The following is a 14,952-nucleotide window of genomic DNA, read 5'->3' as shown; positions in this document are numbered from 1 at the left end:
CAAAAACAATAAAATTTATTTAAATTAGATAATATAGTTAATTTAAATAATAATTAAAAAATACAAATTATGCATACCTCCTTTTTGGCCTTAATGTCTATCTTCAACCTGAACTCTTTAATGTTGTTGTGCACCAACCCTGTGCCTTCAATTTTATGCCTCCATCTGTATATCAATCAAAACAAAAATAGAGACATTTTGTTCAATAATTTTAATCAAAATAAATATTTTTTAATTAATATTTTATATTAAAATAGAGGATTCATATTACCTTCCGGCAAGTGGAAAGTCAACCGCAGTCCGACTAATCGGTGTCAAAACGGAAGTCTATGCCAAGCCCATGATTGTAGAAGCAACAGACATCCACCGATTTCTACTGTATTATTATCATTCACGACTAATGACGCCTTGCACATCTCACGATACAAGAATGTCAATATCGCCGAACCCCAGCTATATTGCCTACAATTCTCAAAATTTGTTAAAAAAAGAAGATACTGAGTGTGAACATAACTACCGGATTTATCAGGCATCAAAATTCCCCCAATCAATTGTAATATATATGCTCGTGTTGCATATATAATTTCGTTCTCCGTACTATTTGATTGAAGTTGAAATTCATTCTTCAACCATGACAACCTCACCCGCCACCCTTTACACTCTGGTGGTACGGGCGCTTTCCCAAGAAAACAAGTTGCAAAGTTGTTCCACCTTATTAAACTCATGTGACATTACCACCGGCATCCCATTAGTTTGGACCCCGAGTTGCATTGCCACATCCTCCAAAGTTATCGTGCATTCGCCACACGGCAAATGAAACGTGTGCGTTTCTGGTCTCCAGCGTTCAATCAACGCACTGATCAAACCTGGGACCAACTTGTAATCTCGCACAAATGTGATATACCAAAATCCAGCCTCTTGCAAATTTTCTTCTATTAGTGGGTGTGGCTTGGGCACTTTATGTAGTCGAAGACGAAGGACTCGCTGCTCGTCCTCCTACAATTAAATATTTCAAAAAAATTATCACAATCATAAAATAATATTCAAATATTTATTAATTATAATTCATTAAACAAATATTTTATTCACCATTATTCCCAAATGACTTGAAATATGTTCATTGTCAAGCCTCAACAGTGGAATTTGGTCAGCCATTGGAATGAATCTGTAAAAAAAATTAAACAACAATATTAAAAAATCATTTAATATAATCTAATATAAACTAACTAACTAATTACAACACTAAACTTTAATATAATAACTTATAATATAATAAACTAATAAACTAACAAACTAAACTTTTTAAAATATAAGTTAAACGTAAACACCAAACCCTTAAACAACTAATAAAATATTTTTTATATAACTAAAACTAACTAATAAACTATTTTTTTTATAATATACTACTAATAAACTTACTAACTAATTTTTTATATAATATATTCAACAAACAAATATAACTTAACTATTTAACTAACAAAAACTAATTAAATAATTTTTTTTATATAACTAACTATTAACAAAACAAACTAATTAATTATTTTTTAACTATATAACTATCAAACATATACTAATTAAATAATTTTTAATTTATGTATACTATAACTTAAACTAACAATCATATAACCCTAAACTAATAAACTAATTAACATTTATAATAATAAACTAATTTAAATATAAACAAATTTACCTTATCTCCCTTTCTTCTTCTTACTTTCCTTTCTTTCTCCCTTTCTTTCTTTCTCGGCTGCAATCTCTTCTCCCTTTCTTTCTTTCTTTTATGTGTGATCTTTCTTTTATGTTCTTGCAATTTGCACACCCCATATATAACCGGCTGCCTCAATTATTTCACCAACAATGGTTCAATTATTGTGCATGGTCTCGTGAGCTAGGATCACATGGCATGCTGTAGGCATGCAGCGGGGAGCAGGAGCACGTGAAGTTATCTTGGCATGCATGCAGGCATGCAGCGGGGAGCAGGAGCACGTGAAGTTATCTTGGCTGCATGTGCATGCATGGTCTCGGGAGGCAGGGGACGCCGGGGCGACTTACAAGGTCGCCGGGACTACATGGCGACCTACAAGGTCGCCGGGACTACATGGCGACCTACAAGGTCGCCCAGACTGCATGGCGACCTCTCCATTGGCTGGCTCGTTTGCATGGCGACCTCTCCATTGGCTGGCTCGTCTGCATGGCGACCTCACCTCGTATAATACTGCATGGCGACCTCTCCATTGGCTCGTGGCTCGTATATGGCTTGTATGGCTCGTATGTCACTCGTATGTCTCCCGTATGTCGCCTGGATTGCATGGCGTCCTACAAGGTCGCCTGGATTGCATGGCGTCCTACGAGATCACTGTAGAATTCACCCCATCCCAGCAATTAATCTGAAATGTGCATTATATCGTGAATAAAAAAGTTCGAGAACATTATCTCGTGAATTCACCCGCTTGAAAGGTAGCTCCTCGTCAATCTCATGTTATCACTGGCTTAAGCAATTTATAGTTGTGGATAACTAAAATTAGCTGTAAAATTCAATAGATAAATATAATCCAACTTGTCTGGTTTATCCCCGTTGTTTAGTAGTTTGCATGAGTATGTTAAATAGTCTTCCTCGCTGAAATATTCTTTCTTTACAGCTTGTCCTTTATGAAAAGACTTAAAATAGTATAATAATACCTACTAGATTGACGAGCAGTGGCTCTTTTCTGGGTTTATTTTCCTTTTTTTTTTCCTGTCTCTCTATATTACTTTAGGACTTAGTACTATTTGTCTTCTGCAATACCAGAGTTTAGTTTTTGTTTCTTTTCTCTTCTGTTCACTGCATTTTCCTCCATGGCGGGTGGAGGTTTTGGTAACGAAGGAGGGAGTTTGAGGAGAGCTCATCTTTATGAATACAAGATTACCAATTATTTTATATTTGCTTGCCTTGTTGTCGCTACTGGGGGATCTCTTTTTGGATATGATCTTGGTGTTTCTGGTGAGATTTTTTTCTTTACTTTTTGCCAAATGATTCACTGTTGTTTTCCTTTTGATTCATTGTTTTTTTTCCAGCCTGTTGTATCTCTTGTTTATGAGCATTTATTGATTGTTTACGAATGCTGAAATCTTTTTAGATTTGTATCATATCTTCCAGATTTACTGAAGATGTTCATGAAGCCTTTTAACATCTTGGAAAGAAAATTTTCCCGAGAAAATTTTGTATATTAGAAGATGATGATACAGCTTACCTTTAATTTTGGTTGCAGGTGGAGTGACTTCCATGGATGATTTCTTGAAGGACTTTTTCCCAAAGATATATAAAAGGAAGCAAGAACATCTCCATGAAACTGACTACTGCAAATACGACAACCAGTTCCTCACGCTTTTTACGTCTTCGTTGTACTTCGCCGGCCTCGTTTCGACGTTCGGAGCTTCCTATGTAACGAGGCAGAAAGGACGTCGAGCTAGCATTCTCGTCGGTGCAGTCAGCTTCTTCCTTGGAGGAGTTATCAATGCAGCTGCAATGAATATAGGAATGTTGATCATCGGACGGATTCTTCTGGGTGCCGGCATTGGGTTCGGAAATCAAGTAAAGATGAAACCTCCTCGACCCTGAAAATGTTATGGTCTTTCTTTTTTCGAGTCGCTAACTCTTTTTCTTATGGTGCAGGCCGTTCCATTGTACCTTTCCGAGATGGCTCCGGCTAAGCATCGAGGAGCTGTTAACCAGCTTTTCCAATTCACAACCTGCATGGGAATCCCTATAGCAAACCTCATCAACTACAAAACAGACAAGATCCATCCATGGGGTTGGAGATTGTCGGCGGCCTGGCGTTACCGGAGACCCCTAACAGTCTCGTAGAACAAGGAAAGCTCGAAGAAGCAAAAAGGGTGTTGATAAAAGTCGGGGTACCCCAAATGTCGAAGCCGAATTTGCCGATCTTATCGAGGCCAGTGAAGCAGCTCGGGAGATAAAGCATCCATTCAGGAACCTTTTGAAGAGGAAGAATCGGCCCCAGTTGGTATTAGGGGCTATAGGAATCCCGGCTTTCCAGCAACTCACCGGCATGAACTCAATCCTCTTCTATCCTCCTGTCATGTTTCAGACCTTGGGTTTCGGCTCTGGGGCATCACTAATATCCTCTGTATTAACAAGTGGAATGCTTGTCGTTGCCACACTCGTTTCGATGGCTTTGGTGGACAGATTTGGTCGAAGAGCATTCTTTTTGGAAGCCGGAACCGAGATGTTCTGCTACATGGTAAGTTATGCACACACTTTTTAACTGATTTGCAGGCACCATTGTTATGTTTCTGGATTTAATGATTTGAGCATCTGATACAGATTGCTGTGGCCGTAACTCTGGCAATTAAGTTTGGAGAAGGGGAAGAGCTTCCACAAGCCATTGGTTGGTTCCTTGTGTTAATCATCTGCTTATTCGTCTTTGCTTACGGCCGGTCTTGGGGTCCTCTGGGGTGGCTAGTTCCGAGCGAGCTGTTCCCGTTGGAGACTAGATCCGCTGGGCAAAGCATGGTGGTATGTGTCAACCTGCTCTTCACAGCTTTGATAGCACAATGCTTCTTGGTGTCACTTTGTCATCTCAAATATGGGATTTTCTTGCTATTCGCTGGCTTGATATTCATAATGAGCAGCTTCATTTTCTTCCTATTGCCGGAAACAAACAAAGCGAGTTCCGATCGAGGAAGTCTATCTTCTCTGGAAGGACCATTGGTTCTGGAAGAGATATGTCAAAGATGAAGACGGAATGGATAGCAAATAGACAATGTAACACCGTCTAAAAGAAACTACTCTGTTCACATATTTGACTGAAGGATTTTTTAAGCATTTCCTAAATACATGTAAAAATGAACCTAATGCAATTAGCATTAAGCTCAAGACAATAGGTTTCAGATTCACCATTAGTTGATTTGATATCATCAGAAAATTGCAGTTCCGGAAGTATTCACTTTGCTATCCCATGTAATGTTGGCCTCCATTGTACCTGCCTTTGCATTGGGAGCTGCATTTATGAAAACTAAAATGATTTATACATAACATTTGATACAATTATTAAATACTAAATTACGAAAACATGTAAATGTTAGGCACAAAATTGATATACTTGACCCAAAGAAAACAAATAATATGTTTATAAATGGTCATGAGTTAGATCGAGTCGAATTTTTAACCGATTTGAAATCGACTCAAGTATTATACCCCACCACCTATCTTCTAATCTTGGTTTTGAGAGGCTTGACTTGACTCGAAACACATCTAGATTTTTAAGATAAAAACTCGCATTTAATCAAACCTGACACAAATATATATAAATATTAAAATAGATAAATAATTGAAAAAAAAATAAAGAGATGTTATGGTAATTATCACGGAATAAATAATGGATAATTATACTATGATTTTTAGGTCAAATAAAAGATATTTTACTTTAAATTCGAATTCGATCCTATCTGATCATATATTTAGAAAAAATTAATCGTACTCAATCTGAACTCGGAGTTTTTAAAAAATAAAAATTGTATAAAATTCTATTAAGTTGATACATATGGAGTCCGAATTTCATATCCAGTCCTAACCAGACCAGAGTATTGGCAAAAATTAGCCAGCCATTTTGTCGAACAAAAACGTGTTGCAAATGTGTGGAAACCAAATGGTCAAAAAGTTCCATAACAATGGAAAGCCATTTCCTGACATTTTGTTTTATAATCGGGGGGAAATGAAAAATCAACATGAACTTCAATGAGAATTCAAATGCCATTATTATTTATTTTTAGTCATAGACTTACAATATAATAGGAGCTTTAAATATTAAATATTAGTTTTGATGTCAATAATTAGAATATGTAGATAAAAATTCTCAGTTGACATATTTTTTCTTCATTAGATTAGATTTAATATTTATTATAAGCAAAATTCTCTCTCCTCTCTTTCAAATAAGAATTGTTCAAGAAAAAAATGGTTTTGATGATTTAAAACAAATTGTATTTAAAGTATTCTACCGCTTTTATTTAAGTTCTGAAAAGGTTTACACGTGACATTATTTAAAGAACAATTTAGGTATTTAGATAAAAAGTTGAATACTTTTGGTACTTATCTCGACAAAAAATATTTTATGTACTTATTCTGACCAAAAAGTAATTTTAGATATTTATTTTGACTAAAAATATTTTAAATATTTGAATTAAAAAGATGATATACTTTAAATACTTTATTACAATATAAATCATAAAAATGATATACTTCACATATTTATTTGTGATACATATCTATATTTTATCTCTATTTGAATGTTAAAATTTTAAATATCATAATCATTTTTATAAATGTTTTTTTATTATTCTAGAGTAAGTACAAAGTAGTTTTGTTCAAAAATAACTCTAAATCATTTGACAATGAACTCTCACACACCTGACATCCACGGTACTCAAATCCGAGATCTCAAGGAGTAACTACAATTCTTTTATTATTGTGGTTACTTGATTAGATCTCAAAGAGTAACAACAATACTTTTATTATTGTGGTTACTTAATTCGTGCATCATTTATATATATACACACTCCCCATATATATATATATTACTTTTAATATATAAGGGTAATATAATAATTTTAAAATCTTGAAATAGAGCAGAGCTAAGGCAAGTAAACTAAGTTGTCTCTATTCCAAATCTATGAACGAATTGAATTTTATTATACTAAGAAAAATTGGGTAAAATAAATCATAATATGAAGTAATCAATCTTACGGATGGGAATGGGTTGGATTGAGTTTTCGGTAAACTTGACCCGATCCGAAAAATATATACTCTACACGTAATTCGAACCCGATCCGAATTTTTTAGATAAAACCCGACTCTACCCGAAATAATATATTTACTAAAAAATATTATTTTTATCAATAAAGATAGGGTTTTATTGAAAAAATAATAATATATAGAGGGACATTATTGAAATTATTCCTAAATATAAAGGTAAAAGTATATTTTTTTCTCTGGTCGGGTAGGTTGGATATTTTTCACCCTAAACCCGATCCGGTCCGAACACAATCTTTAAAAAAATTGACCCGAACCATTTTTTAAATCCGACCCAATTGAATCATATCAGGTCGAAACCCGTTGGATCCGATTCTCATGCCTATCCCTACTAATCATAACACAGCCTAAAACTAGAACTTAATGCTAGTACACCAATTTAGTTGGGTAATTTAGCAACCTATACGCATCAACCTCTAATTTATTTAAGTTAAAATTATTTTTTAAATATTTAAATTAAAAATATAAATCGATGTTTTATTTGTCTAGTTTTCTTTTAAAAAAATGTCTAGTTTCAAAATTAATAAGGGTCTACGAAGTAATTATATCTAAAATGAGAGATCTAAACAAAATTAAACTCAACACTTTGTGGGGAACATGACAGCATATAAATTAAAAAACATAAACCAATGGATACTTGATATACTAATTATATATAATTTTACTTATTATTCACAAATTAGATAATAATAAATATTATTGTTTTTAAAAATAATAATATAACATCATTTAATTTATTAATAACATATGAAATTATATAATATTAATATATCAAATATTAACCTCTATAAAAGTAACGTAAAAACATCAATAATAATAATAAATAGAAATAAGGAAAGGCCAGATCGGTGGTGTTGGTGCGTGTATCAGTGTGGCCTGTGGTGATCACTTAAATAACCACGTTTTCACTCCGTCTATTATTAATTTATTATCTCTGTATCTTTCTTCTTCCCTTTCCCTTCATAAAACCCCGACTCGTCCGTCCTTCCTTTCTCCTCAAATCAAACCTCTCCTTTCCTCTTACTCTCTACATAAAAAACCCTTTAACTTTCTCACTGGTCTCTCTGTTCATAAACTAGTTTAAAGTTCACTGCTTACTTTGCATAGTTGTTAGCATTATTGTGTTGAATAGGTCTCTGAAACAGAAACCAGGCAATGGGTGACTCACTAAACTCGAGCTCGTCTGCTCTGTCTCCAGCTTCACCGTGCTCTTATGGAGGTAAAAGAGAATCGGGTATGGACTCGAAGAGGCAGAGGGGTAGTAGTGATAGCAAACATCCGGTTTACCGTGGGGTGCGAATGCGGGCGTGGGGAAAATGGGTATCCGAAATCCGAGAGCCCCGTAAAAAGAACCGGATCTGGTTAGGTACTTTCTCGACTCCCGAAATGGCGGCACGCGCCCACGACGTTGCAGCCCTGAGTATAAAAGGAAACTTTGCGATTCTCAACTTCCCCGAACTAGCCAATTCGTTTCCCCGACCAGCTTCTAGCTCGCCGGGAGACGTCCAAGCCGCCGCCGCCAAAGCTGCTTCAATGGAGTTCTTAAGTAATAATACTACCAGTGACAATAGCAACAGCAATATCAACGTCATTTCATCTTCATCTTCATCGTTATCGTTATCGTTACAGGATTCCACGTCATCGAATGAGGACGACGTGTCGGTACCGGAAGAGCTGAGCCAGATAGTGGAGTTGCCGAGTCTAGGGAAGAGCTATGAATCTGCTAAGTCAGCGAACGAGTTCATGTACGTGGACACAATCGACGGGTGGTTTCTTAACTACGGTGGAATGCCTTGGTATTATGAAGAAATTTCAATCCAATTGCAGGAAAGCGAGATTATATCTGCTTTCGTCCCTTTACTATGGGATCACTAGAAACAAAACAAAAATAGTGTGCCCTTCCCTTTTTTTCCAAAAATATACTCTATAATTTGTATTATACCAAACTGGTCCTTTTATAAAATAATTTTCCTCTATGAAAAGGGCAAAAAATAGTAAAAGTGCATGGTTTGTACCGATTGGTCAAATTTCAAGATTTTCTTTCCTTTTATAGAAATATGAATAATGATTGTCCTAAAAAAAGTTGAAAAAACTCCAAGAATAAGAGTGATTTACATATAAATTGCTTAATTACTGATCTTTTATGTTTGCGATACAACAATAATGTTTGCCAATGTTGCTTAATAAGACTAATTCATTAGTTATTTATAAAATATAAGGATTGAATTATAACAAATTAAAGTAGAGGGAATAACTTATAATTTTTGTAAAATAAAAGTTGCAATTGATAATCATACCTTGAAGTGTATACATCAAGGGGCTAAAGTCAAAGAGTTTTCATATGGTAAGGGAAGGGAACATTTGTTTACACCCCCTGATTTTTTGGAGAGTACAATCTAAATTTATGGCTTCTATTTTGGACCAAAGTGTTAGTCGTGTCAAATAATTTATTCAATTTTAATGTGTTTATTGAAAAATTAAATTAGAATAATTTAAAGTTCAGATTACGGTTCATATAATAATTTTAAATATTTTTTTTTCGATTACAGAATAATTTTTAAATCTGAATGACCTTAATCCATGAGAGAATGTACACTAATAGAGACGGAAGTATATTTAAGGACATTGGAGGGGTTGTTGCCTCCAATTATCATTATTATCTAATAGTTGTTTTAGTTCCTACCAATTTAAGTATTTTTTAGATTAAATATTGTTCTCTCGAATTTTAATTAAATATTATTTAAGTTTTTATTAAATTTAAATTTAAGTGACTTAATTTTTTTAAAAAGACTGTCTCATTCTCATTTTATCCATGAATAACGAAAAGAAACATAGACAGTAGAAAAGGTTCTTATTCATCCCAAAATCTTTTGTATAATAATAATTTAGGTTTGTAAACTTAAATAAAATTAAATTTTTATCATCTCCCATGTTTTAAATTAAATAACTAATAAATCTTTCTAACTTTAAGCTTAAATAATTTACTCCTTTCAATATTTAATATTTATTCCGTCTCTAAATGACACCAACGATATTCGAGCAACAACACGCAATTTTTTTTGTAGGAAGCTTTCCATTTATGATATGTCCAAATCCTTTCTCACGAATAATGTTGTAAACTAAGAATTTATCCCAATACACGTTCTCCTTTTAATTGCATGAACCTAACCAAATGGAGGAATTAAAAAATATTAAAAAAAGAAAATAATATAATAAATGGTTTGTTAGAGAGGCATATTCATTTGGACAGATGCATGTCAACTGCCATTCTCTTAAATCCTTACAAATGTATTTATATATATATATATATATAGGGTTCTGATTCTTATGCGTCCAATGACTATATATATGAGATTATAATAAACTTTGGTATATATACCGCATTACATGATATTTTACATCATAGATAATTCTATGATCTTTAAGGAAAAATGGTGATGTCAACAATAAAATAGTATTAATTGTTGAGATATTGTTTCAACAGTTAAAAAAAATATTTTACTAACAATTTTTTTATATTTTCATGTGTTTTATTTAGGGTTTAAAGTTTATATGATTTAAAGTTTAGAGTTTAATAGTTATGATTTTAGAATCGAAAATTTAAAATTTAAAAATGATATTCATGTATATATATATATGTTTGCAAAGTATTCTTTTCATTATCAGTACACGAAATAACAACTCCCAATTGTTATATAAATTGTAATATCAACGTCATGAAAAATTAATAAATTATCATTTCTGTTAAAGTCAAAACAATATAACTATAAATAGAAAGATTGAAGATTGAATTTTTAATTTAAAAAAACAAAGATAAAAATTAAATTAATAAAAATTAATTTTATCATTATATCGTATTAAATTGTTAGTTTAAAATTTTAAATACTGAAATAAATCTATATAGTAACAATATTATTATCAATTTGTCAAAAAATCCACTATTTAACTACTTAAACTAATTAAATAATAAAAGATTTTGTACTTCCTATTTATATATTTTCAAAATAAATTTGAATATATAATATTTTATTATTAAATATAATTTAAAATCGAATCGATTAGAATTTTTTATTCAAAACCTTTCGAACAGGTAAGCTGAGCCAATGAACTCAATTCAATGACCTATTGCTTAGCTGGGAGAATGTAAGAGCCAGCGAAAGCCATATATATATTATGGACCTCCATTTTGAAAACGATATATCTGATTAATTCACACTATATAGATTGTAGATTGTAGAGTGAAGATTAATTAATTATATTACAATATCTTTTATGTGGTTGGGAATTGGGCAACCTTAAATCTAGCAATGGGAACACATTATTTTAATGTCGTGTCTACTGCCAGACACAGGAGGAAATTAGGGGGGAAATTCAAATGAACTCAAAATTAATGGATCGATTATCGATAACCAGTCTAGCTGGTTCTAATATTTTTACTCGTAAATCACATGTGCATTCGTCCGTTTTCTTGGTTAAAACCGTTGACCTTAGATAAACATGGAATTACATAAGAATCGCACAATTCTAAACAAATTTTGTTTTGGGCTTAAATTTGGATTCAATCCTTCTATTTAAGGATAACTGAAGATTTAGTCCCTTTTTTCAATATGTCCAGATTTTGATCTTTATACTTTAAGAAACTTCATAAGTCCGTCCAATTAGATAACATTGATGGATTTTATTGTTAAGTTATAGGCTTGAAAATAAAATACTTCTATTATAGTTTCTGTTCTGAAAGTACTGTTATAGAATAACAAATCTTCTATATTAAAAGCATGATCGGTAACAAGTAACTCCAATACAATTTAAGACGCATTTTTATCATTTACTATGCTTTCAATCACTTACCATCAATATAACAGTTGATAGATGTGACAATTTGATAGATACAATTACTTTATTGTTAAACAAGTTGACAGAGTAATGAGATAAACCTATTATAATCTTAACGCTTCCTACTGACATACATAAATTCTCCTTCATATCACACTAATACATAGAATCAAAGACATATATAATCATACTTTCTACCTCTAGTAAAAAGTTTAAGAAATCCATTCTTTTATCTTATTTGTTGAAAATATTTTGATGTTACGATATAACAAATTAAGTGTTAATTAATTTTAAGATTTTATATTGAATTATATATTCGATTAAATTATTCGAATTTGAAAATTATTACTCCAAGTTTTTCAAAAGTATATTTCAATCCTTACTCAAGTGTAAAATTAAGTTTCAATCTTAAAATATTTTTGAAACAATTTTTACAAAGTATTTCGAGCCATATTTGAGCCAAAAATAAAAATTATTTAGTACGATACCCCCTATAGGGTATCGATACCCTGTAAACATTTTGGTTCCGAGAAATAACCGAATGCGCGAATGGTACCAATACCCCCCATAGGTATCGATACCCCCATACAATGGTATCGATACCCTAAGGCATATAACGATAGAAATATTTAAATTTTACAATACAGGTATCGATACCCTATGAAGGGGTACCGATACCCCCCACGCTCCAAACTGTTTTAATAATTGTTTTCATACTTAAACGGCTCCATTGACTTCACTAGTCATCCCCAACGTTCAGAATCAATTGAAGGAGTATTTAAGCAAGTTCTGAAGCCTTTGATAAAAAAGAAGTCATAGAGAAACAAGAGAGAAAGCATCAAACACCAAGTTTGTGCAATTCAAGCCAATTTTCCTTTCAATATTCTTTTTGCTTTCAAGAACACAATTTGTGCTCATTTGTAATCATCTTTGAGTGTTCTTATCTTGTTATATAATTGTGCAAACATCTTACCTTGTGAGGTTTTTCTTGTGTAAGTTTGCAAAATTTGTGTATTTCTCTTTGGAAGAGAGTGTGCTCAAGAATTGGGGTATAATTCTTGACGGAGTTGTAAGGTTACACTTTTTCCTCAAAAGAAAGAACAAATTAGTGAATTTGTTTGAAAATCCTTAGTGTGGATAGCTAAGGTAGTGGACGTAGACTTTGGTTGAGAAAGTCGAACCACTATAAATCGTTGTGCAAATTACTTTCAATTTTCTATAAAAGCTTCCACCAAATTTTTAATTGCCAATTCACCCCCTCTTGGCCTATTCCATCGATCAATTAACTCAACAATTGGTATCAGAGCCTCACTCATTTGAAGGTTTAATCGCCTCTTGAGTCGATTCGGGAAGAGTTACATCGATTTTCAAAGTCATCAATGGCCGACACTTCAAACTTCGACTTCGGTCTCGATTCATTGCCCGTCAACAAGCCTCATTTCTTCAATAGAGCTAATTATGCTTGTTGGAAGAATATGATGATATATTTCATTCAAGCAAGTGACATGAGAGCATGAAATATCATAAAAGATGGATACATCAAACCCTCCACTTACCCGATATTGTGGAGTGAAGGAGAGACAAGAATGTTTCAACTCAACTCCAAAGCTATCCATATTATCTTTTGTGCTCTTGGACCGGATAAATATGGGAGAGTTTCATCTTGCACAACCGCCAATGAGATATGGGACAAACTACAAGTCACTCATGAAGGCACAAACGAGGTAAAACAATCTAAAATTAGTCTTCTAACTCATAGTTATGAAAATTTCAGGATGAAACCGGATGAAGATATCAAAGCTATGATGGATAGATTCTCCACGATTGTCAATAGTCTCAAATCATATGGAGAAATCATTCCAAATGGCAAGCTTGTAAGGAAGTTAGTTTACTCTCTTCCAAAAGCTTGGCAATCAAAGAAGACGGCGATCATCGAGGCTAAGAACTTGAAATCCTTGACCCTCGATGAACTTATTGTCTCTCTCCTCACGCATGAAATGATGCTTAAAGAAGAGGAAGACCTTAAGAAAAGAGACGAGCCAAAGAATGACGTGGATAAGAAGAAGAACATGGGAGTTGCTCTCAAATCAACAAAAGATGAGAGTGACTCGGATGAAGATGACGATGACAAGGAAATGACATTGTTTGCCAAACGGTTTAGAAAAATGATAAGGCCTAACCGAGGAAGAAAATTCAAATGAAATGAAGGCTTCAAAATGAACCAAAAGAGAAGGACCCGATCATTTGCTATGAATGCAAAAAACCAGGGCATGTCAAATATGATTGCCCACAATTGAAGAAGAATGGTCAATCAAAGAGTAAGCACAAGGCTCATGTGGCTACATGGAGTCATGTGGCTACATGGAGCGATGAAGAAGGTTCCGATGAAGAGGAACAAGAAGTAGCAAACTTGAGTTTGATGGCATTCGGGGAAGATTCTAAGGTAACCTCTAACTCATTTGATTTAGATGATTTATCTTATGATGAGTTATTAGAGAAATATATCGGGTTGGTTTCGGTCTATGAGAAATTATTTTTAAAATATAAAAATGATATTTCAAAATTGAAAAATGAAAATAATCTCATATCCAAGACCAACAACGATCTTGAAAGTAAAATCAGTGATTTGCAAATCAAACTAGAAGAGTTTGAAAAAAAAATTCAGATTTGCAAAATTTACTTTCAAAGGTCAATGATGATCATCAAAAGAAAATTGATGATCTTAAAGCTTCTTTTGATAAAGTTGGATCAAAACGTTTTGAAAAAAAAGAAAATTCAAAAACCAACTTTGTTAGAAAAAGTTTTAGAAACTACAATCATAGAGGTCCCCAAAGAACCTTTAATGGAAAAATCGTTAGAAGTATATGGGTTCCTAAAGGACTCATTACTACTAAAGATAAGGATATCATACACAAATGGATACCTAAGGGGACTAGGTTTTTGGAAACTAATGAATATGAACCCAAAAGAATTTGGGTACCAAAAATAAAAAATTAATCTATGTTTGTAGGAAAATGAGCATTGCTACAAGTCATGGGAAACAAATTCAAACTCATGGTACCTTGATAGTGGATGCTCAAGACATATGACCGGAGACAAAGGCCGGTTCATAGATCTTAACGCCAAAAATTGAGGAGAAGTGACTTTTGGTGATAATTCAAAATGTCACATTGAAGGTATATGTATAATAGGTAATACATCTTCCATACAAATTAAAAATGCTTTATATGTGAATGGATTAAAGCATAATCTTTTGAGTATTAGTCAATTATGTGATAAGGGATTCAATGTCATGTTTGAAACTAATGGTT

General features: G+C 33.0%; 1 protein-coding gene and 1 pseudogene across 1 annotated transcript; both read left to right on the top strand.

Moving 5' to 3' along the window:
* The first annotated feature begins 2,747 nt into the window (after nt 1-2,747).
* On the top strand, nt 2,748-4,775 carry LOC120192266 (annotated as a pseudogene).
* A 3,188-nt stretch (nt 4,776-7,963) lies between these two features.
* Nucleotides 7,964-8,802, top strand: LOC120192269 (ethylene-responsive transcription factor TINY-like). The gene has a single exon (XM_039195065.1). It carries the CDS (start codon nt 7,964-7,966, stop codon nt 8,681-8,683), a length of 720 nt encoding a protein of 239 aa, XP_039050996.1. The 3' UTR covers nt 8,684-8,802.
* The last annotated feature ends 6,150 nt before the right edge of the window (nt 8,803-14,952 follow it).

Source organism: Hibiscus syriacus, unplaced genomic scaffold, assembly GCF_006381635.1.
Source record: "Hibiscus syriacus cultivar Baekdansim isolate YM2019G1 unplaced genomic scaffold, ASM638163v2 tig00116974_pilon, whole genome shotgun sequence".
Lineage (NCBI taxonomy): Eukaryota > Viridiplantae > Streptophyta > Magnoliopsida > Malvales > Malvaceae > Hibiscus > Hibiscus syriacus.
Note: the sequence above shows the minus strand (reverse complement) of the source record. Positions and strands in the feature narration are given on the sequence as shown.

Excerpts from the sequence above, each read along its gene's own strand:
- LOC120192269 (XM_039195065.1), top strand. The coding sequence starts at position 7,964 with ATGGGTGACTCACTAAACTCGAGCTCGTCTGCTCTGTCTCCAGCTTCA.